General features: G+C 37.4%; 2 protein-coding genes across 2 annotated transcripts; both read right to left on the bottom strand.

Moving 5' to 3' along the window:
• Positions 1-363: 363 nt before the first annotated feature.
• On the bottom strand, positions 364-2,195 carry LOC108555476 (mitochondrial 2-oxoglutarate/malate carrier protein). Its single transcript, XM_017911130.1, has 6 exons — positions 1,865-2,195; positions 1,351-1,566; positions 1,144-1,274; positions 906-1,076; positions 725-824; positions 364-631 (listed from the first exon to the last, which is right to left on the bottom strand). The coding sequence occupies exons 1-6, from the start codon at positions 1,921-1,923 to the stop codon at positions 430-432; spliced, it is 879 nt and encodes a 292-aa protein (XP_017766619.1). The 5' UTR covers positions 1,924-2,195; the 3' UTR covers positions 364-429.
• Positions 2,196-7,115: 4,920 nt separating this feature from the next.
• On the bottom strand, positions 7,116-25,806 carry Elk (Eag-like K[+] channel). Its single transcript, XM_017911094.1, has 16 exons — positions 25,604-25,806; positions 23,602-23,712; positions 14,267-14,500; positions 13,643-13,774; positions 12,914-13,041; positions 12,554-12,782; positions 11,413-11,576; positions 10,650-10,863; positions 9,744-9,923; positions 9,324-9,523; positions 8,857-9,106; positions 8,518-8,780; positions 8,259-8,410; positions 8,007-8,175; positions 7,562-7,934; positions 7,116-7,494 (listed from the first exon to the last, which is right to left on the bottom strand). The coding sequence occupies exons 2-16, from the start codon at positions 23,675-23,677 to the stop codon at positions 7,283-7,285; spliced, it is 2,976 nt and encodes a 991-aa protein (XP_017766583.1). The 5' UTR covers positions 23,678-23,712; positions 25,604-25,806; the 3' UTR covers positions 7,116-7,282.
• Between the last annotated feature and the right edge of the window lie 69 nt (positions 25,807-25,875).

A 25,875-nucleotide genomic window follows, 5' to 3' on the forward strand; every position in this document is an offset into this window, starting at 1 on the left:
AACGAATAAAAAATAAAAATCGTATCAAACGATTATTTATCTTGCAGAGAATGTTTGTAGAATGTATTTCGTATAGTAACAAGAAAACTTGTACTACAACATAAACTATGTGTATGATTTGCTATATAATGTATTGTAACCTAACGAATTTTTGATGAATTTAAAAATTCGAGTATACACACCAAAGTAACCAACATTTGAAGAATAAAACAGATTAACGTTGTGCGTGTATGTATAAATTTATAATGTCTACCAGATATTAATACACAAACATAAATTAAAAAGATAAATATTCTTTTGTAAGCATATATACTTTATAAAGGTTAAATAGGAATTGAAAGCTATATAAAGAAAGCTATTAGATAAGAAGTACTTGGAATATTTTTGTTGACATTAATTCATTACCTGTTTGTGTATTAATTCTAACTGTTAAGCAATATATGTTTTATAAAAATTGTTTAGTTGTTCCATGAAAACAAATGTCAAAACCGTATGTGGACCTAAGCGGCTATAATAAGGAAAGAAGCCTTTCCACAATGAAAATATCCCTTCATTTCGAGATACTCGAATTATGACATCTATTGCACCTTTAAATTCTGGTTTACCATCCACAATTTTCATGTTCTGAATCCTGTAAGCCCATTAATAATGCAAAGTGTAAATTGTTAAATGCAAAAAGCATTTTTATAAATGTTTCACTAATTCAGTTTTGTACAATATTTACCTTGTTTTAGCAATATCAACTGGCATAGAAGCAGCAGTTGTTACTAAACCTGATATCATAGAACTTACAAAGTGCAATGAAATATTGTCTTGAAAATATCCTAGCCAAATATATAAAAAAAAAGGTCATTTTACCCTAATGTTACTTATTTAGTTTTTACTTATTTATCATGTCTACTAACCAGTCTTAAGTAAAGATTCTTTAGATTGAGAATATGATGCCAATTGAGCTGCATTTACAACCATAGCTCTTCCCATTGTTGGAATAATACCTCTCCACAAAGCTAAAAAGCCTTCCTCTGTAGCTATTCGAAATAATGCATTAAATGCATGTTTATAATTGCGTCTTTCAGCTAAAAATACAATATTGCTCAGAATTGTAAAATCTCTTATTCAATATACATCTAACAATGAGCATACCAATAGGCAGTCTACCATCAGCAGTCATTCTAATTAAGGCAACTTCTGCAGGAGTACCTACAATTGCTGCTACACAACCAGCAGTACTACCTATCAATGCTTTCATAATAAAATTTGGTTGGCTGTCTTTTCTGAATACAAGAAATAGCAAATGATTGATGCATGCTATTTTTTTACATTGATACCATTTAATTGACATATACTCACGAAGCTAGTTCAGACAGCCAATTATATACACCAAGTCTTGTAGTTGTATATGAACACTGACGTAATAAACCAGCAGATAAGCCTGAATAAAAAGCTAACATACCCTCATTTTTTAAAATCGAGGATATTACATTTAATGTAGATATTCTAGTACCACTTAACTGCATTCGATTTTTTATCAGATCTAATGGTTGAACAACACATGTTGCAGCCATTCTAGAATAAAGTAATCAATCGAATATAAATTCCCCAATCCTCGATAAAAGTTACGAAGTTACTTTTGTATTTTAATATTTTAAATAACATCTAATTTTTTCCTTTAAAATATTTAATATAAATAGTTAATAAAAGTGCTTAATATTACATATACACACATTGAATTAGTGTTCTATAACTTAAATTAATACTTGAATGAAAGCAAGTGTTTAGTAAATCAATCTTTTATTTGATCTGTTTAATATCTATCCATATTATTTCCTAAAACATTATTTGTAAAACGATAAAAATAACAAACCCTGCAGTGCCCCCAAAAAGGAAATTTATTGAAGTTGGCACTGTCTTGTGGTTGCTCATTTTGACAGTACTGTATGACACTTGTATTGACAACTAGATGGTAATTTTTAAACTAGGAATGACTTGAAATGTTGCGAAAAGAAACGTGATATTTACAAAATTCTAGAATGAGGAAAACAAGCACCATTTCAATGTCGGACTAGTCGAGAGCACTAAAATAACCTAAATGAAAGATTATCAAATTTCCGAGAAATTTCATTCTTCGCTTATCGATATTAAATTGTAAAATTTTTGTATCTTAGCGACATCTTTTAGCATAGGATTACTTTTGATACCACACTTGATAAAGAACATTTCCAACGATCACCAAATTGGAACGGTAATAGCGAACTACTGATAATGACAGACTAACGCCGATAATACAGAATTCCTTTGTTTAAAGTTGTATATCATTTTTTATATTTGAATAATACATTCGAAAAATAAAAATTTCGAATGTAAATTACTATTAAGAACACAAATGTAACGAGAGAGCGAGAATAAAAATGCGCGTGTAAAAAAGAGAGAAAACAGGAGGCATACATATTTGAACAGCTCGCAAACTGACCATCGAGTAATGTTCATGCAAAAAGTGGTACATCAATGGTCCTGTTCACGAACTCAAAACGCGTATAAGCCGAAAAATATATATGCAAGATAATAGGTCTATTCTATACCTTGTCAGTGGTTCTATATAAACCACCAAATGGATTTATACCAACAGAGCATTTCCAGAGTCACAGTCGTTAACTCGTACGACTTTCTTTATTTTTTGATAGAAAGAAAATAATGAAAAATAAAAGTTTGAGGCTCACCGTCGTTGATTGCTTCTTGCTATACATGGAAGTCGTGTAAAGGAGAATGGTTGATCATATCGAAGGATGTCAATTCCGAAAATCTGTCGTAAAAGATATAATTCAATAAGTTATTAATATTTCCCATAAGAATGTATCGTTAAAAAAAGAATAAAAATATTATTTAAAACATATATGTGGAAAAATTTGAAAAAAAATTTGTTGGCGTACCCACGCCAAAATTCAAAGTTATTCGTATAAAAATCGCGATGAAATTATATTACGCATTTCTTTAATGCTATGTTTAATATTTTAAAAATCTTACCACAGTCACTTTGTTTCCACACATTATGCACTTCTGTTACATTTCCGAACACTATACACTACTAATTTACAAAATTTCGAAGAAATTATTACAAATTTACGTACAAGGAACGCGTATCATCCACGAACATTTAGCAACCGAATAGATAAAGGTCATGTGACTACTACGTATAACATTCGAAATATCCTACAAAACTATAAAAGTACCGCTAAAAATGTGTGAAAAGAAAATCTGTTAAAATGTATTAAAAATATTTAATCATAATTATAATCTGCGTTTTTAGAAAATTTTGAATGATATTTTTTCTTCAAATTAATATCGTATTACAAAATTACGAATTTTTTAAAAATACATATAAGTAAGTTAAAAATAAAATTGATTTAAAAATGAAACCAAGGGAAGTTAAATAAAAATATAAAATTAATTTTTTTTATCATTCTTAAATTTGTTAAATATCGTATAAATTTTTGCAAATTATTTATGAACTTGATTGACTGATATGGTAGGCCGCGATAGATTAACGTATTTTCTTACCGACACGAATTGCCTATTAGTTTGATTGGCTTATGTGTGTGTGTATGGTGGGAAAGAATTAATAACGAACTGTTACGACAAAATTAACAAAAAGTACTGGGAAGAAGTTCTTTTCCACTAACAAGCAAGTTAAATGCGGTTATATAATATACGTAAATGTACATACAACGTTCTAAAGAAGAAAGTATCGATAATATCGATCAAAAAGTGAAACAGCGTCGTGAATATTGTTGTGGTCGCGATGCCAGTGAATGTTACTTTTCCTTGTTAATAGTTTTTCTGTTTAAATAAGAATTTATGTGACATATTTATCGAAAATATTGTCTGTTGTTACAATGTGATGTATTTTTGTGAAGTGTAGTAGCATGGTGTTAAATTTGAAAGTTCGGAAAACGTTATGTTCGGAAGATATTACGTAGAATATGATTTACGATTTATATGGTTTACGATCGAAATTTTTAATAATGTCGATAAAAGATTTTTCCAAAAATCTTTTAGTAAACGTAATCACCCAATTTTTTTCGATTTTCTGTGCCTTGTTCCGATCTTTGTTCGTAATCGATCTTTTTCTTTTCATCGAAATATATTTCGAACGTAACGGAAAATAGTGTTTCGATCGTATAATCGTTCGTAACGAAGCAGAAATATGGCGTTGGATAACTGCTTTCATCTTTATAAAAGGAATGGACATCGTTTCAAAGGTATTTTATTATATGTTCATATAACAATTTAATATGTCTCCCATGTAAAATTTGTCAGTTTAAAGCAGATGTACTTGAACATTTTAAAGCATATAGCAATTTAATATGTTTTCCATGTAAAGTTTGTCAGCTTAAAGCAGATGTATTTGAACATTTTAAAGCACAATAGAAATAAAAGTATAGCGTAATATGTAATAGAATTTAATAGAATTCAAAGATAATAAGCATTGTTTATACATGTTTCGTTTATAATATATATTGCTACGCAGTGAAAGAAAATTTAAGGCGATAATTTTTGTAATTATTTTTATTTGTTCTTTTCTTTTATAATGAGACGAGTGAACAAAGGATACCAATTGTATGATGCACATTGTACAGTAAGCAGTTAACGATATTTACAAATGACTTTAGTAGGTTGACTTTTTTTTTTTTATTAATTATGTTCGCTGCCCAGTTTTTCGTATTATATTGGAAAGTATAATATACGCATTAAAATAATAGGTTTTTCTTTAAACAATCAATGAAGAGTTTGTATATACGATAGGCGCCTGTTAGCTGTATTATTTAAAAAAGAGATTTTTAAAATTGTTCGCTAACATTAGTACTTTCAAAATTCCGTTAATCGCTGATAATATAATTATAAATATATTCTATCATTTTCGAATTATACGTCTCTCTTTTCGTATTTGTACAATATTTATATTTGCAATTGATATAATATAACTCGACATTTGACATCCCTGGAAAGACCTATACACAACGATAGATGCAAAATTGTAAAATATTTAGTACTCTTGGTATCTTTATATTCGATTGGATCGGAACGCGACTTTAAGATGTTTTGTAATTTGATACCGACTTTACGTGGAAAACCAGTGGCGTAGTTACGCAAAAATCACACCTCTAGATTATTTTTCCCGATATGCAAGAGCAGTGAAAAAAATAAATTTTTACTTTAAGGCCGTTGATTAAAAGTTTTCTAACTAGTTCGATTAAAAAATGTACGATAAAAAATTTAATTAAGTTTAGCTAAATTTTCGGTAATTTGATATTTCTTTGTATTTTGGCATAAACTTATTGCCTAAGTTTATACAGGGAAAAGGTAGATACATCCGCTTGTATGTATACGCATACGTATAAGTATATGTTTATACATACGTATACTAGTAAATTTATATTTTATCATATCTAACGTGAACGATAATTTCCCTTTTCTATTTTATTTCGAATCTAATAATTAAATTTAATTGGTACGCCGATTTGTAATCGTGTATGTTTGAACATAGCTTTTCGGATTCGTCAACTCGAAGCACACTTACGTGCGCATTAAAAAGTAATTGTATTTTGTGCTTACTGACATTTTCGTACATGTTAAAATGACAAATGTTCTTTTCGAAGTTTTTCGAAGAGTGTAAAAAGTAGTAGAATACGTGAAATAGGTTAGATAGTATTACAATATGTTTAGCTTGAATTATAAGGTGAGGAGCATAGAAACAGTATAACAAAATATATGAAATATTTATAAAACAGCTGCTTTCATTGACATTTGTGAAATTCTGATGTTGTAATAAATGCAAACATCGTATTTGAATTTTCATCTAAAATTGCTACTGCACAATAGACACGAATGATTATTTAGAAAATATGTATCGGTATTGCATCATTGTTTGTGCGTTGAAGGAATAAGAATGTACGTATACAGGTCAAACGATTAATCATCCTGGTTCATTTTTCATACTCGTTCAAATAAAATTATACAGGTGTGTCGAATCGTTGGTATTCGGTATCGCGAATACAGAAGAAACTTTTGTTTCTCGTTTCACAAATGACGATGAAAGGTGAACGAATACAATTGTGCATGGCCAAAGCCGTGCCTTATCACATATTTTTGATAGCGATATATACTATTTACATTGAATTTTTTCAAGAAATACTTACAATTGGATACACCCCGCTCGTAATAGTCTCATATGATACATTAATTTTAAATCGATCATTTAATACCTTCCATTAACGTATTCGGTTACTTAGTTTGAAACCAACATCGTTTCTCAATGCGATGATAAATGCTCAAGTTATGGCTACTTTACAATAACTACTATCTAATTTGGACGTCGGCGGATACATCGAAATTTCTTGTGCACATTATTGCTACGCTAGAGTTTAAAACGTTTTTCTCCGATAGTTTCAAAGTCTTTCGATGCGAGAAAGAAAAAGAGAAAGAAATAAGAAACGATCTCGCGATATTAAACGTTGAACGTCGTTTCCATGTTAATTCGCGAACGTGATACGTTTTGCTGATTTACTTACAGCAATATTACCTTTAAATAAATCGTGTAATTTCTCTAACTAGGTTTAATTAATCACAGCAACACGTATGCGTGTGGAATGACATAAGCAAAACCTTTTCGAAGGAGAAAATATGTTTCCGGTAGAAATTTGAAAGATTCGCGATATAACAGTCGGTTAAAAAATACCTCTCAGATCAAGCATCTTCGATTGGTTATTTAAATTAGGTTAGATTATGAAAAATCCACGAACGATTTACTTCGCATACGATTTTTAGATTAAAATTTATGATTGTACACGTGTTTCGTTTTAGAAACTCGGATCAGACAGCAAGGTGTCGAGTCTCTAACTAAATATAAACGTTTAAAATGAGCAAGGATTATAGTTTATCAACGATGGCGAGCTCCTCGTTTTTGCTCGTTTCGACAATTATCGCGCGATTGCTCTCTTAAGACAAAGACAATTTCGATCGGCTCGTTCTTAATTATCCTTTGAATTTAAGTTTAATTAAAAAATAAATAGATATTCTAGGTTTTACAGGATCGAAATATGTATACATATGTAGGTAGGTGATAAAACACGAACGAATCTGAACACTTAAAAAGGAGTGGTTTTGCTTCTCGTTGCTCTATTTCGCTTGTGAAATTTGTCTTTTCCTTTTGTTTCGTAAACAAACATTTTACCTTCCGAGTTATGCTTTTCTAAGGCTTGTAACCCTGATATGTTTCTGGAATCGTTCAGCTATCAAAGGGATCGAATTTCAGCGACCGAGATTCTGGAAGTCGACGCAAAGTGCTAAATGCTTGATGCAAAGACGCGTTATCAGCATCACCGGCACTGAATCGGTGCGGTAATTTATTCTCGGGATCCCACGTGGAGTTTGTCGGTTTAAACAAACGAGGAATGTGTCGTTCTCCATGGTTGTTGCCGAAAACGAAATTATCGTTTCCTGAAACGATAACCTTTGGGTATCGAGCCTCGATAAGGAAACTTTGGAGAATTTTTTGACTGGTTACCTTGCGAAGGGGGCGGTGATTGCGGCGGTGTCCCAACAACAGGTGACAGGGGTTCGTACGGCGGCGGCGGAGGGGAGGATGGAGACGGTGTCGGGGAGGGTGGTTGCCTCGAGAGAGTATCCGGATCGAGTTCGAGAATTCGCAGAACTCTTCGAGGATTCGCACGAATCCAGGATTCGAACAAGTCCACAGGCCAGTCGGTTTGCGTAGAGGCATCTGATATTCTTCTAGGGGGATCCCAACATATAGCATCCGGTGGATGAGACGAACTTCTCGCCAGAACGCCGCTCCCGCGACTCGCGGGGGTCGGTAAATTCGGGTTACTTTGGGGCGAACATGCTAATATTTGTAAAGCTTGAATCGCATTTCTGACCTATTTTGTACGGAAATAGAAATGGTTAAAAATTTCGATGACTTTTATCAAACGAAAGACACTTTTACGTACCTCGCAACTCAGCGTAGCGACGTCTTGATGTAACGTAGAAAATTGCGTGTCGAGTCTTTCTACCGATCCTCGAATATGTTCCTCCATTGATTCTTGAGCGATTACTTGAGCCGTTCTTCCTCTTACTAAAACTCCCCTTCCGGGTCTCCTTGCTTCTCGGTATTCGTCCCTGTTGCGTACGACGATGCAAGGATACGTTAAGATATTCATTCGTCGAGAGCAAGACGAGGTGATTGGCGAAGGTGAACTTACCTGAATTTAGCGTGCCTTGGACTCGAAGACGTATGTAAAGGTGATTTGTTCGGTGGTGATAAAGGCGAAGTCTCCCCTTCCTCAGGCACATTTTCGTCGTCTTCGCTGATCGACGGTAACGTTAGCGATGGTCCGTTCATGTCCGACTCTTGCTAAAAGATACAGATAATCGCGGAACGTTCGTGTCAATACGATTCTCTTTGCTTTTTTACGCTTCCTTTCCATTCGTTATATTTTTATTATCGATATCGATTGTTACCTCGGCTTCGTATCCCTCTCGTAAATTGTAAGTGAGATCGTGCTGTATGTCATTCGCAAATTCGTGTTGATACTCGGGATAGAGTCGAAGCACTTCGACTAATCCATGCATATGTATGCACTTCAAATCGCAATAAGTTAACGCTTTAACGTCGCAGCTCGATTTGACAACGACATCTGCAGCTCCTCCACCACCTGTTCCACCCCCGTTGCTGCCGTGTTGCAGGTGAACGTTTATGTCACAGCCTACTAGGTCACCTTTGCCTTCGAACAAAATTTATTTCAGCATCTACCTCGATAGTCGAATCAAAGGGACGTAACGAATATTGCTGTATCCTACCTAAAATCGCAACGACCATATTGTTTTGCACAACTTCCATGGAACCGTTGCATAAATAATATATATACGAAAGTGCGTCTCCTTTGTGAACCAAGAATTCACCGGGGGCACAAAAATTATTTTTAATACGAAGAGAAAGTAGTTTGAGACAACCCTGAGAAGCAGCTTCGAATATCGGTAAATTTAATATCTCGCGATGTAAATGCATCGAAACGTCTCCCCTGAGTTCCTCCGGAAACTGTTTAAGGGTCTAAAAGCATCCACACGTTAATCTTGCATACTCGTGATTAGGGTAGTAACGTTTAGCGTATTGGCGCGACGCGTTACGATCAAGCCACAGTTACATATGCACGTATGTATATCGGGACGCATAGTTTACCTCGTGAACGTTTAGCGTATTGGCGCGACTCGTTACGATCAAGCCACAGTTACATATGCACGTATGTATATCGGGACGCATAGTTTACCTCGTGTATATCGATACCGTGATTCAAAGACCACATCGTTTGGAAATAATCCTGCATTCGCTGTTTCAGTTCTTTGGGGATCTGATGCAATACGAAAAAATCCTTGAGATCCCGTAATTTTGTTTGATATAGCGATCGTCTAGAGTAAATTCTTTGAATAATCGCTGTCACGTTACCAAACACCACGGCATGCATCAGAGCTGTAGCATACACGATACGTACAATATGGGAATATTTCCTATTGTAAATTTCCATTCAAATTTATTCCGTATTAATTAACAACATTTGCCCCTAATACACGTGTATGCAAATTCTTAGCGAACAAACAAGCGTGCAGCAACTGATAGTTGATTACCGAGTAATTAATTGATAATCCTTACGGAATAACGTATAACATATTGATCGATGATGATTACTGACCACCAATGAGCATCGTGCAAATGGAGAAGAACTTTTCGAAGAACGTATTGGCTGACACATTTCCAAATCCTACCGATGTTAAGCTACTGCAAGTAAAATACAACGCCGTGATGTAACTTTCCGCGTGAGTTACATTTTGCACGGAAATTTTCAATCTTTCCGCCAATGTGTGAATCCAGCCTGCAAAATGCACTCGATCAAAATCGATTCGCAAGTTGATTATTTATCATCCTTCGTCAAATACAAAATCGGGCTACTAGCAACCTCTTTATTATTATTTTTTTATCGAACGAAGTAGCGATAAATATCGTTCACAAGTATGCCAAAGTCGATAAAATTCTTAATATACACGAGCATCTTCGATCGCGTTATTAATAGAAGGTGTACTTTTAGAAGATGAATAACAGATCGAATCTCTGTAACGAATCCGCGTCGTGTCTCCTCCTTCAGCTTTTTCATCGGACGTTATTCATTTACGCGAACGGATTAGACGCGAACGGATTAAGCAATAGCGCAACAAGAGGGTATGCCCAGAGGCAAACGTTTGCAGTTAAGTTACGCGATACGCTTTTCCGTGAGAGAAAAGTTTGCAGACTAACGCGAATTCAGCTTTCACCGAGCACCGTTTCCATGCAGAATGCAAAGCTCTCCGAAAACAAGTTCTTTGAAATGAGCCACGGGAGACCAATTTGTACATCTAAGCACGTACTGCTGTACGTGGATGTACGTAGACAGTAGGCTATTACGCACAGGTGTGCTTTGCTCGAAACGCGTACGTTTCTCTTTAAAAGTCTCAGCTTTGACTTGTAGGCATTCGAGTTTCTCGTCAGCTCTGATTTCGCTAGTGAGTTCCATGGATTTGTATTTTGTAGGAATGGTATCTTGTACATGAAAAATCCAACTTACCGAGATCCCAGTCATTATCGTTTCCTAATCTTTCTTTTTCTGCGATAACGAACCAGATACAAGCCAACCAATGTGCCACCAGGATGAAAAACAGCATTAACATGGTCAAAATTACGGCGCTGTACTGCGAATATCTATCCATCTTTTGAAGTAATCGCGCGAGTCTTAGCAATCTTGTTAATTTTAATAAATGAATGTTACTGTGTCCCGATTCCTATGGTAAAAATATGCTATTAATAACACGTGAAATATATCAGTCGTGATTCGATGCTAACTATCGATTGGTTTGAAAAATAACGTTGGAACATCGATATTCAACCATTCTTATGTATAATCACGATTTCCCGTACGCTACAAACTTACGGGGGCTAGATTGCACCATTCATCGTCGAGATATGTCGTTCGGGGTGCGCGTTGGAATCCGTATTTTAGAGAGAACACGGTGACGCGAGGAATCGGTATGTCGTTCAATTTAATAACGCATCGACCTTTGCTAAACGAACTTCATTTACAACTCGTTTCCGGATATCGTCTAGAGATAGAGCATCTCGTACGCGTTTCTTCCTCGCGTTCCTCGGCAGGGCATCGAGATTTCTCTCATTTGTAAAAGAAACTATTCGCGATCGACGTACAAATTTAATAGAGTCACTTCAAGCTAATTCGAAGCTCGCGACACTTGTAAATCGTATAAAAGTCTGGTCTTTACGATGCACCTTCTGGCTCTGTTCATTTCTCTAGTCTGCGATAGTTAGCGATTACTCACCTCGCCGCTGTAAACGTCAGATGCATAAAGAAAATCAAATGGCAAGGCAGCGACAAGATCGACCATAAACCAGCCCTTTAGGTAGTTCACAGCAATACTTTTGCTGTTGCTCACGACTTCACCTTTCCTGCTTACATACGTCGTTCTAAAGTTCAGTACGATATCTGTGGATGAAGATGATTTTATTGTTTTCCTTCGACGATTACAATCCCGCACTTTGGACATTTCGCCGGGTACGAATCTAAGCAAGTAGAAACGTTGGAGTTAGAAGTTCACGGTTCGCGTTTCTATCAAAGAGACAAACTACTCTTACACTACGCTTGTCCATTCCCCTCTATTTCCAAGTTTCTCAACACTCGGAAACGCATCGCGTTCTAGAACTTTATCTCTATACGATGAACTGCTTTTAATCTCGTTGGTAAACTGGATTTCTGTAGGAAAATTCGCTCGTCATGCTCGTTTAGCGCATCGGGTAAGCAGAGTAATTTCATATAGAGTTAATGCACGTACTAGATTTTTCGGTCGAAACAAACGCGACGAGTGGAACAACGTCGCGAAGAAGTCATCGAAGGATATAAAGCTTGCGACAGTGTGCTCGCAAATAAAATTGCGATTTCTATCTTCAAAAAGAGACGCGATCTCGTCGAACACCTGTGAAGGGCTTCTCTTACCTGGGACGTCGTTACTCGATATTCAGTCGAGAAATAAATCAATTCGGTGTTTGTACAGCGCGAATGTCACGTAACTCGTCAACGATGATCCGTGAAGTTTAGCACAATTTATCGTGAGAAATTATCGTTTTATTCAACCGAGTTTGTACGAAGGAATAACAAATCCGCGAAGGAAATTAGTATAGCTGTAGTCGTAACCGTAGAGTATCCGACAGACGGATCGGAAACAGGGAGAGAAAGAATCGTTGCTTTCGAACTTAACGAGCTCCTCGAATCACCAATTGGATAAAAAGAGTGCCCTTCTCGTTTCTTCTCGGCTGAATTGCTGCTTTAAAGCATTACCAATCGATATATCGAATATGTATATTAATTTTGGGCCGGTCGTGATGAAAATCGGTTCTTCTCGGTGCTCAATTTTTACGGTCAGTCAGCCGGAGAAGAAAGAAAGAAATTGACAGAGCGATACCCACCGATTATGAAGAGCGCTTCGACAACAACGTCACTGACCATTGTAGGCCTATCGATGTTAATGAAGCTCGCATTAAAAGGGACGACGATTGCCACGTAAAAGGTTGCGAGTAGTATTAACCAGTCCCAGCAAGATTTGAAGCCACTGTAATGGCTTAGAATAAACTGAGACTTTTTGATTCCCGTTGTTTTATACTCTGGCAATGGCGCTGCAGTGGAATGCAGAAGATTCTACAATAACAGGTATACGATGCTTTTACGATATTTCATATTTGTGCAGAGATGTGTAACGTTTTTACGGTAAATAGGAGTTTTGCTTGTTCTCGGAGGTGTGGTTGTATAGCGGAAGATAAAGCACTTACATTATTCAATTTCATTTTATGCTTATTGTCCTGTTTGTAATGGCCTGATAATTGATAAAGGACGGCGCGACTTCTTCTTCTGCCATAATTAGCTGGCGGTGCCTCCGGATCGAGACCGCCATTTGCATCTGAAATGTAATTGTACCATCGCCGTATACGCTTCTTCCTATCTACAGTTCTAAACTGTACGACGTGTGCGATCAACGGGTTCGGGGAGAATGTATATTTGTACTTAATTATTAGATAAAAGCGTGAACGTTGTATCGAACAGTTTTTCCATCTTCGATATTTATTTTATCGAAAAAGGAAAATAGCGCACACTGTAAAAATACCTTTCATTCGAACGAAATATGTACATACGTAGCTTTTCTAGGTCAATTTTGTAAACGACTAACACGTGCAATGCCATTACGCGTAAATTCTACAAGAAAAGCAAACTATTGGAAGCTGTTGGCTGGCTTTTGATTTGTGCTCTTTGCTGTTTTGCTTTCAGAATAATGTTGCATTAGGTTTTACGTGCAGCGTGTAGCGTGATCGCGGTGTAGGAAGCACGAAACGTTAGATACGTTGAAAAAGTATGTACATTGGGAACGTTTAATCCATACCCGATGTATGGTCCGTGCTCGGATACTTTGGAATGCAATTCATCAGTCACGTCGATCGAAATGCATTCCAGAGAAAATCGTTTCGTCAGACTGAGTTCGGCAGCGAAGCTTGGCTAGAACTCACCACTATCGTGCAACTCACACAGCTGAAGGTTCTTCGTATGTGTAATATCCTTATGCGAAGCCAGAAAGAGAACGACGTCGCCCTTTTCGTTTTTGATCGGAACAATATCGAGCAAACAGTCGAATGGACTTCCTATAATCAAAATTACGTTCTCGTTACCTTTCCATAATCGTTCAAAAACTCCAAACGAAGCGTTAAATTCGTTTTGTTAAATTTTAACCGAGTTTTATTTTTAGACAATCGAACGTACGAAAGGAATAACGAAAGCTCGTATCGAAAACATAGACAGTTGTGCAAATATAGCAAAATCGATTTGATCGAATCTATTATCTCGATTAAATGTATTCTCCGCTCTTCTTGCATGCGTTTGCATCGTACCATTGTGACTCATAACGTTGAATCATTGTTCCTATCGTTATGGCGTTATAAATCGTACGATCGTTTCGCGTATTCGATTTTTGCGAATGGAGCTTAGGAAATTTCATTCTTACAATTTTGTTTCTTCGCAGATTTCAACGAAAAGACGTAGCGGTAATAGGAAATATAATAGGAAATACATTTCTCGGAGTTATAGCCTCTCGATCGAAATAGGTCGGAGTGTATCGCGAAATGTGCAAAGCTTACCGTTCTTTTTATAAAATACAACTTCCATCTTCAGTTCTGTTTTGCTCTCGAGGCTCTTGTCGATCATTGCTCTTTCCTCTTCTTTCGTTTCCGGGCCATAGAGGAACTTGCAAGCGCAACCCTTTTGCATGATTTGCGCTCGCGCGAATCCTGTCAGCTCACAGAATCCGTCAGAGCAATAAACGATCGGGTAGAGCGCCGGAACCTGCGCATTTCCCAGCACAAAATTGCTGTCTGTCAACAAAAACGAACACTCCATTAAAGGAAAGAACTATAACGACGTAAGCAACAACAGCACCGTTTGTTATTTTGCTTGAATAACTATACGCGAATTTTCATTCTGAGATACCTCGCGTGCCTTTTATCCTGTTTGTTATCCCGAGATGCGACGATGGGATGAGGATATTAGATTAATTTTTACGAATTTGACAATTATCGTCATGCGTATTACTTTTATTCTGGATTACCGTTCATTTTGCAATGTCACCACGACGAATCGATCGATTCGACGACACGGTATTGGAAAGTGGAGCCGAAGGAGAACGAGACGCAAAAATCTGATCAAACTTTCAACCCTATGAAACTGTTTCATTCAGCTTTATTTGTCGACGAGAGAGTCTTGCGCGGCCTTCGTTTAATTTCTTGCCGGAAAGAACTCGCTGAAAGTTACGCGGTACTGGAGCGCACTTATAAAAATTGCGGCAAGTAAACAAGATTTTGATTATTACGTGCGTATGATGCATGATGCAAGAAGTTGATGCATGACTGCATCATATGCTACAGTTCATTGGTTGATAGCTTTGTCAACGTCTCTGACGTCAGGCATAATCTCTTTCAGGGTGACGACGGTACTATTTTTAATTTTATGGTCACCCCTAGAAACACTTTCATCTTTTCTCAGCCTTGCGAGATTACGACTGTCGACGCTTCCTGTTCTTCGAAACAAAATCAATGATTTTATCAAAGGGGTTTGATTAAACGTTATCTCGTTCCAATCGACGTTCCTGTCTCGACCATTGTCAAAGTTAAGGATTAACGAATGCAGGCACGTGACGTTTCTTCAAATAGACGTTAAACCGTAGCTCTTTTCTCGGTGGATGAGCACGTCTAAACAATCTCGTGCAACTTTTTTGCTGTCAGTAAAGCGGATCATGGTGATCGACGATTAAGCCACCCTTTATGCAGCGAGGAAAATAGTCATTGTCACATGTTCGGTGGGGAGTCGAGCTGCGAAGGGTTGTAAGATAAAAATATGATTTAGGGGTAAAGTTTGAAAACTAATCGGCATTTTATTTTGCACGCCATTTTTTCTTATTTACGCTGCATTCGCTATCTTTCTTCGACAACTGCATTTAAATGCTCGGATAAACAGAACTCGAGTCATTTTTTCGTTATGCCATCTAAACGTAATTTTCGTTCGGATAAATATCTCTTTGATTAAAGTTTAGAGTAGGATTGCCATATTCTGACACGTTTATTTTCTCTTCGCCTATGTGTATTTACGTATTTCCAATAAATATACGTCTGAAATTATCTTTCGAATTTCCAGTTCTACTGTCCGTAGATACACTGACATGTATAAACTGTTGACCACGAGAACGACAGAGTTTACGATCATCACATCAGCTGCTAAAAGCGGCGTAAACGCTATAGTTTCAGTCGAGTCTTGACAAAGACTAATGGAGTCGATTGTCTTACGTTCATCCCGTGTATACACGCGAAACATTCGAAAAACGAAGATCGGTGCTGTAAGACTTTGTTATGATCAGCGAAAGGGTTGAAGTTTCTTTAAGGATTCTAATATCGATAAATCATCGATGAAAAGAATCGCAGCTGCTTGCGACTGTACCGTCAGTCGATACGTTGCACGAACACGTAAATTGGTTTTGGGTGCAATTTTTATAAATTCGTACGAGGAAAGGCCGTAATTCGTCGAATAAATCGAACATACCGCGAATAATCGGGGAGTATGGGGAACGTAGACGGAGACCACGAAAAGCGCATTTTATGCAAATATCAATTTTACGATAACCGGTATGCACGGGAGAGAAAATTTATCTGGATAAAACAAACAGGGAGAGAAGCTTTGCTCACTCTTCTCGACTATGCGAAAATCGCATTCGATTGTGCGAATATCTCAACGCTTGTGTACACTTACCTGCGTATACGTGTAGTTCCTAGAGATTTATACGAATGTAAATTAGGATGTTGCACATTTCTTGCGTTGGGGCGTTAATTAAATTTGAAATATGAAACGGAGATACTTCACTCGAGCGTAATAAGGTTGTTATTAAATAAGAAGTGCTACTTTATTCCGAGTAGGATTTCAATTTTCCGTGTAACGTCGATTAAGAAGTATGATTAACAGTGGCCAGTTACCTTCTGATACGACGTCGTTTTAAGCCGATTAAATAATAGTATCGTACAAGGCGAATGAGTTTAAATAATTCATTTCTCGTATAAGCATCTCTTTGCTGCTTTTCAGCGACATGCAAATCAGAATCGGCAAGAACGACGCGATACGTAGCGCTTCAGGATAATTCGATAAAACTCGACCGTAATTTAATCGTGTACAAATAGTCGGAGAATATCTCCGGAACTGTAACCGTATTCGGGTAGACTAAATATCGCGGATTTACGTGTTTTTTCAGCGTTAATTGGAAAAGTGACAACTACACCGTAGGTTCCCGACCACGTTTCACGGTAATCGCAAAATAATTAAGTGGATGTAACGTAGCGTTGTCGTAGCTACTGTGGTTAATGCGGTTGAATTTATGTCCGACTAGGCGAGTTAAACAGTTATATTTACGGTATGATTCGAATGTTTCATACGAAGCTTAATTTTCATCTCGTTTTATATTCATACCGTGCGCGTTCAATTTTATTAGGAACTTGAAATTTGTCACTCACGGATTAACAAAAATCGATTTAACGAAACAGGGAAAGCGAGAAGAGTTTTATCCTCATGGACGATGTACAGAGGGATTAAGAAAACGTGATACTTTGTGGAAAATTTACCGTCGTGTCAAATGCGTCACGTTCTCGCGACAATGAAAATTTTGTATTTATGTTTAACAGCGGAGGTATAGCGGTTATCAAAGATTAAACGTTGTTTTACCTGAATATTTCAACCTTGTGCTTTTCATCACGTATCGTGGACTCTGTTAAAGTCCTTGTAAACAAAGGGAAAGCTCGCGTTTCATACTTTCCGCGAGTTTCGTCCTTAAGCTTTCGTTGAACGAATTAGAGTTTACGCGTATATTTTCGAAGACAGTTTGCCCTGAAACGAGAGCGATGGGATCGTAGTTAAAGGTTTAACGGTTGAGTCCGATACAACTCCGATACGACATTAATTGTAGAAAATAGAGGAAAGTGGGTTAATGAAACTTGAAATTACCGCACGGATCGGGTAAAAGAGAGAAAATTTAGCGGTAAATTGTATCGACTCGTTTTCAATACGGCTAAGAATTTCTCGTGGCCAAACTGTATAGAGCGTTCTATTATCCATCTCAAAATCTCCAATCACTGAAGCATACTCGGTTAATTTACGTGGAAAATCCGAGAAAGGAAATGGGAAATTATTTTTCTCTCTCGATAGAGTCCTATTTAGAAATCACACGTGTGATTTAATTAAAAATTCGTTTGCAAATAAGATCAATTACTTCTCGAAGTTGCAACTTTCACGTCCCACGTGTTGTCACGGGCTTAATATTCTTGAAAGGATCGCGACAAAGGTTGACCCGCATTGTAAGACGAGTCATCGTAGTTGGGAATAATCTTCGCGTTACGTTCCATTTTTTTTAGGGGCCAACCTGCTGTTTCAGACACACGGATCTTAGCAATCTCGTAATGCAACGCCGATTCTCCCGGTATCTTTTTTCGTTATCGATAGCACGTAATTGAAATTTTTGCGAAGCGTTTGCATGGCAAAGCGAGCGTCGAATAGAAATGACAGTTCTTATTTATAATCTTCGTTCTTCGATGCAATTTATGGAGGAAGGCCGAGAGACTCGTTACCAGCGGAGCTTTATCACCCATGATTGAGGTCGGTGACGATGATAACTTAGCAATTTCCACTAAGGCCGCAATATACCGCTTTCCCTAATCAGATTTCTACAAAATTTCGAGTACGTGGAATTGTGAAGCAAATGGAACGGTTAGATTCTGATTCCTTCCTTCAAATTGGTTCATTTCGCAAAGACTCCCGGAGTAGGCAACTTTTCCTCATAGTATGAAAACACAAAAGTCCAATATTCCGCAAACTGATTGCTGCTAGAACGACGCAAAGAACTGGGCCACTCGCGGAATCTATCTTTTCCGATACTTGTTTCGCGTGCGTCTTATGAAAGCAGCAACCGAATGAGAATCGAAATACCTTTGACTCGTAATTTCTATAAATCGTTCGATCCTTTGTCGAATGTATTATACGTCGTTTCATGTATATTCTTATCTTAAAATGAGTAAAGAATATTTTTCGAATTCTTCTCTAAATGCTATTCGAAATAAAAGGCTATTTCTATTCGCTCGTCGGTGTCTAGAACATTTTCTCTTACCCCACGAGTTAGGTCTCCCTTTGCTTTAAAGTACCTTCCTTCGACCGGAATATGAAGAGATTAAGCCTCGCTATCGAGTAGCTTAGCCATACCTTTTCAAAAAATTTGCCCACTTTTCTTCTATTTAAAACCGGCCGCGGATGGATTTTCATTCATCGAACACCGCGAATTCGGTTCATGGAAGAAACGAAACGGTAATTGACGAGTTCTTCGTTGCTCGTAAAGCTTGGCGCATTTAGAAGAACAATGTCTGGTCGTCGTAATTGTCCTCTAGTAGTTTCATTTCCTACAATGCTGTGCCATTAGAGTAAACCAGGAGCAATTTATTCCTGTTCGAACCACTTACGCAAACAGTTGCACGTATTTTCATTCAGCGAGAAGACTATGAGTTAAATCGATAAATGTATGTATCTTCCTTCGAAAGGTCCTGCGTCATTATTTTTCATCCACTTGCAATGTCGAGTATTACGATAAGATAAGTATCATTGATATTGAGTAATCATCAGGTTTCGCTGTGTCGATCAATACCCGAATCTTCCACAGATTCGATGCATTTTTTCCGCTCTTTCTCATTACCTTGCTGCACTGCACAGTCGATCGCAATCTCCCTCGTGGCAAGAATATCGCGTAGTTTTGGAAAGTTAAAAATCTTGCTATAACGTTTGTTCTCACGTGTAGCTCGTTAGTTATCGCAAGGTGTATTTCGATTATATATATTTGCGCGAGATTGCAGACTGCTTTTAGAAATTGATCCGTATTGGGACTTTCAGTTAGTACGAATTTACCTTTACCCGATAACGCGAATTAGTCAAAACTTTGAATGAAATTTCTAGACAAGTTACACGTTTATCCACTTGCGAAACCCGCGAAATTCACGGTAGCCTAACGCTACATTGCAATTAACTCGCAGCACGTATGCAATGGAGTTATATGTTTTCATACGAGCTTTGATAAAATCAAAAGTATCGTTTTGTTGGTGTCGTTATTTTTTCTCTCACGAATATCACCAACAACGTCGATGATATAAAAGCCTGTTGCAAACTCTTGTCATTTATTTGCGGCGAACGTAACTATTAGCGGAACGTTTGAGGTTATACAGCGATACGCGACTTTGAATTCAAAGTGCATCAAAGTTGCATCATTGTTAAATATACGTAACAAACGTTACGACGGGTGCAGTGATTTGAAATATACGAGTCGAGAACTAACGTTCAATTGAAAATTTCAAACAGCCAGAGATATTGATTGGAGTTCCGTTTCTAACTTGTTTACATTTCAATTCGTTCTTCCTTTTGCCTTTTATATTGATTATTTTTTCAGGATACGATATCCTTACCTCGAGTATTATACGATATTATCACGCGTTTCGATTTCTCGTCCGACGTTCGCTCGATAGTTACTACTTCGGAGAAAAAGATTTTACTAATAAAGCGTAATTCGCGTTGAAAATCCATCCGACACGCAATGAGAGGGAAAACGTGCCTGCGATATTACGGAATCGTTCTTAATATAATTTTTATGGAAAATAGAGGAAAAGAGGAGGAGGAAGGAAGGTAGGAAATAACAAAGCTGACTACCTTTTCGTATAAATGTCTACGTTGAATTTATCAGGACTAAATCGCAACGATATATGCACGCAGGTGGAATAAAGTCGATTTTCATGGCGTCGATGTTAGATTAATATTCTATGCTTCGTCTGGGGTCGACGGACTCCATAATAAAACTAGGGGCTATAGTATTACTCGGAATTCATATGCCACGGCCAAGAGGGTTGTGCATCTGTGCAAGCTACGAAGTTCGCGCTGCTTGAACTTGCATGAAACTTTCGTTATACGTTTTTCTTCGCTTTAAAAAAATTACTCAAAGTTTTAATCGAATTGAGTTGCATAAATTCTTTGGGTCGCAAAGCATTGTCGTATTATGGAAAGTATCGATGCGTCGTAATAAAGGAAATTAAATGGCAAAAGTGGAAATAAAATTTTTCATCGAAAATCGTTTCAAAGGTTTCCTGCAGTTGGTTATTGGTTGGTTGCTAAACGGGTTTAATTTATTTGGCTTTAACAGATGCAACGCATTTATTTGTAACTCTAAACAAATATATCGTGCAAACCGATATTCGTCGATACTTGTATTTCGTTAAATTCTTCCTCTAAAATGTTCCCGTGAATCGATAAAAAAAGCCGCAGATAGACATGTAAAAAACTTTGCTAAAACGAATATTCCAATTGGTCCTCCATGAGTCTTGGTCAGCAAAGACAAACGAGTGTTTGAACAGTCGTCAACCATCCTTTACCCCAGTTGGCGATGTGCCAAACACGCTCGGAGAAAGAAAGAGAGTGCCAAAAATATCCTCGTATAGGTACTTCGAATGTCGTTAACGAGCAATTATTTCCCTTTTTTCGCGCCGAAACAAGAATGTTCGCAATGGAAATATCACGAGCCTTAACGCGTTCGCAGTTGGCTTTTCCATCGATGTTTCGTTGAAAAAAAAATTCCTCGGACAAACTGATAATACGCGTGAAAAATTCGCTCTCGTAGAAGCAGATTACGAGCACGCGCGTATAATCTCCTGCTTTATTTCCTGGCAAAGTTAAACGAGAAAAGCTATCGTATAGCGAGATCCTCGTGTCTCGGCGATGCTTATTCTTTCGAAATTTCAGGAGAAAAAGGCACGTAAGACGTCGGTGTAATCCGTAGAGCAATCGAGTTTGTAGAGAAACTAGAGTATTCGATGGTACACCAGGATCGAGCGTAATAGCATAATTCTAGGGTCGTCGTATCCTCTTCAGGCGACGAGGCATCGTACTATAACGACACGATCGCCTCGCAAGTGTGGTAAACAAGTAAGTACCTGGTACTTGATCGGTACTCTAAGTTACTTGAACTAACGCAAACATGGTTTTGCCTGTGATCGGGCAGATCGACATTTGCTATTAAGACGCGTTTCGATTACGAAAGTTACGAATGGAAAATACCTTTGTACTTGTGACGGAATATTACAGACCACAGATGTAAAAGCGAAAATTAGGTTTCCGATTTAGTAGCTGTAATCGTCTTAAAACCGCGAGACAGGTGTTGCTGCAAGATTAATTCTTACGTAGGTATTAATATGGTATTGCGCAACTGTCGCGATACGTGGCAGAGCCGGATCTTCTATTATGCTTGATGGATTTGTTAACGTCGTAAAGACTGGCTTATGCAAATGCGTATGTAATATAAATTTCACGCTCGGTATTAAACGTGGCCGATTTAAAACCCTCGAATAAATCAAAATGTACCTCCGAAGATTAGTTAGATTGACGCGAATGCAATTTTATCAGCATCTGGAAAGAGGGAAAAGATGCGATTCCATTACTTGCCAAGGAAGTAACTTTCCTCTGTAATTCTCTTACGAAGATGACGAGGATGATTCGTGGTGCCTTTCGCGTAATTAGTTTTTCTTGACCTGTAGGCCCGAAGTTTGTAGCGGCATCGGCGTGCTTCTAATTTCGTATCCATTGCACGAGTCTTTCCTAAAACAGTGTCTCTAAGGGTCCTAAGCGGATAAGCTCAAATGCAAAACTTATCCCGAAAGATTGGCCGACGCTGTTGCTCAAATATGCGAACGTGAAACGAATTCGATACTCGAGTAGATCTCGGCACGTTGACCGCGTACGTTTTCCAACCACACACGAGTCGAATATTTCACGTTTATTATTAAAGAAGTTGAAAAAATATCGTGACAAAGTGCTGGCGACAGTTTTAGTACAGATTACTTTTCTCTTAAACCCAAAACTCTATCTCTCCGTTATAAAGAGAAAGGTTGAAGATAATCAAGTTGGTGTCTCAAGGGAAGGCACGGGGATAGCCGATGTTACGAAGGATGATCTCGTTTGATCGTTCTTTTCGGAATATATCTCGAAACACCGTTACCAAATGCGTAACATTAAGGAATACGGTAGGATTATTTCGATGAAAATTCACTAAGGCTGTATAGTTATTGAAATAATTTGATTTCATGCGTTGTTAACGTTACGGCCCATAATATCGGTATACGAATTAGCGAGACAACGTCAACGGGTGCGGCGACTATCGAGAGACGCTTCTGTATTAATTTGCAGCTTGATCGAGCGATTGGTAAATAGCGACACGTGCCAATGTCCGAATTATATTAGACACTATGTCGCGGAAGTGAAAGAGCAAAGCCAAACACACACGGTGAACGTATGAAATTTTATGAAACTAGTTAAAAGTAGATTTAAATATTCGATTCACTTTTTCCCTCTTTTTTCTTCTTTTTCTCTTTTTTATCTTTTTTTTTTTTTTTTTTTTTTTTTTTTTTTTTTTCATGAAACTTTTCGATGAAAAAGAGCGATTCGTTCGATAGAGCGATGATACACGAATAATCGATCACAGATCACGGTTCCTTTCGCACAGGATATGCCGAAGACTTTTTATACTGATAAATCGTTTCGTTTTCGTCCGACGACGCGCAAACGAGGGTGGTCTTCGAGCTTTGGAATTGGGGCTAATCGAATGGCGCGATGCTACGATTCGTTCCTCTGCACCCCGTTTATAGAAAGTTTACGTGTATAGGTTCTGTATTCTCCTTTGATGTGATCGGAATTTATCGGTTATATTATACTTTCCTTTATTTACGTTCAATTCGATTCATCTTGATCGGAACACGCCTCCGTACTTTTAGCGTGGATGTTTTTCGCATAAATCGTATCCCAATTTCGTTTCTTTTCGGATTCGTCGAGTAAATTAATTTAATCGAATGAGTTGCTGCAATATACTTACGGGTTCCATCGAAACGAGTAGCGATAGTATCTAAGAAAGTATTTTGTGGGGCGAGGAGGCCCTTCCTGACCGGCATTGGGGCCGCCCCGCCGCGCTGTCAGGCGCTCGAATCTGCAAAATAGCCAACACGATTTTGTTTCAGTCCATTGCATGCAATATTCCTGCAGCAATTATGCGCTCGATATAAGTTTCCAATGTAAATGTGCGCATACGTATTCCGATATAAAAGTCGAGATCGTTTGTTCTTCGAACCAACTATGCATAAGCATGCTTAAAGCTCGAAAATGTATGCATGAGGAAAAAGGTCTAAGTCCTCGATAGGTAGGTCAGTGGTCCAATGAAAATAAAGGATTGCGTGTAGTACGGTAGTAGCAATGATAGATGATTGCAGTCTAAGCAAAGTAGCATGAATCTATTTTTAGCTGAGAATTTTAATTTAACGTGTTCGAAAAGCGGCCACTTTTCCGCCGAAATGTATATCAATCCTTTTTCCCTCCACTTTTTTTCTTTTTTTTTTTCTTTCTTTCTTTTTAAACGACAATTTATGTGACATTTTGCTTTTCGATATGACATTATTACGTTTTTTGTTTCCTTTTATATGAAATGTACACGTAAATTACAGTTTTACAAATCGCGAAATAGCTATATTTTTTACACGAAATTCCGTGCATTCATTGTTCGTGTAATTTTATGAGTAGGCGCAGAAATGCATTTGCAGAGCAGGGGTCTCGTTGGGAAGCGTGGAAGTCGGTGATATTCATAGCTTTTCATTATTGGACAGTTCTATTGTTACTCACGTTCTTCAATGGTATTTGTGATTTCTGGAATTAATCCAACTGAAGTTACACTTTTCTTTCATTCGAATCATTCTTGGATACGTGTCATTAACGCATAGTCACAGTAATATAATTGTCAAGGAAATCGTGTATTTATGTTATTGCAATACCATAAAATGGCGATATAATAGAGATAGCGGTCATCAATCGCGAATATCGTTTCGAGTCGAAATATATTCGATACATTAGGATAATATTTAGTTCCAGCTCCAATCAAGCTTCGTCTATTTTTGGAATCGCGAAATAATATTCAACAGATTCGGTCAAACGAAATCAGGAATGGAATGAGGTTAAACGTCAGTGATAAGACATCGATTTATAAATAAATCATATCGTGATTTATAGCTAAGCGAAAAACTTCGCAGGCTAAGGGAAAAGCCATATACGCGAATGTGCTATATTGAAAGTATTTAAACGCATGAAACGGCCGGCCTAGCAATTAAGCATTAATATTCATTTTTACGCTTTACGAAACGTTCATTTCGACTTTTGTGCCAACAACTGTAATTAACTTGCGACTTTTTTAAATAAAAATGCTCGCTGAAAGATTACCGCGCAATTAAATTTATTTTCCCCGTTTTGCTAAAAAGTTAAGGAAACCAAATATAATATTTTTGTAATTAACAAATTTGCATAAATTCAGTTTTCCGTTCTGATTTATCAAAATTATAACCCGTTTTCACGTTTTCCTTATCCTTTAGGATTCTCATGAAGCACATCTATGCGACTCTATAGTGATTTCAGCAATGTAACAGGTGTGAGAAGACGATATGGTACAGAATACATTCATTACGTGCTTATGCTCTTATGCAAGCATCCTATTTACCAAGCGCTTTTTTTTGGTTATTTCCACTTACAAAATTAAGTGTAATGCTTCGAAATAACCGTTTCTGCGATATTCTAAAAATATCTGTGTCTGAAGGAACGTTCATTCAAGGATTGTCAAATATCTTTAGAAATTTTACGCCGCTGCTATTTCTTCTCGACGAACTAGTTAGAATTTTGTGCAAAGCATTTTAATGGAGACAAGAAACACATCGCGTTCCTTGCAATTGCGATAAAGGGATATGGGATAGTGGTTGATGATTAACTTAAAATCACGTTCGTTCAGCATGCAAACTTTCGGACATTGAAACGATCCAGTCGTTAGAATCATCGATACAGACCTTATCGGGAAAAAAGTTCTACCTCACTGGCAGGACATGTTAGGCATTGTATAGGAAACACTACACCTATTTTCGTATCCTCTGCTTTCGATGTCTCACAATTCTACACTGAACACGTTAAAAGGGAATCGCGTATTCGCCCCGTTACGAGAATTTCGAGGTTTTATCGCGACATTACCGAAGGAAACGGGAGACACGCGAAACGTTTGCTGGTACTCGCGTAACTGACCGAGCCGGGGGGAGAATTTCTCTCTATCCTGATGGCCCGGGCT

This window comes from Eufriesea mexicana, unplaced genomic scaffold (assembly GCF_001483705.2).
Source record: "Eufriesea mexicana isolate 0111107269 unplaced genomic scaffold, ASM148370v2 scaffold124, whole genome shotgun sequence".
Lineage (NCBI taxonomy): Eukaryota > Metazoa > Arthropoda > Insecta > Hymenoptera > Apidae > Eufriesea > Eufriesea mexicana.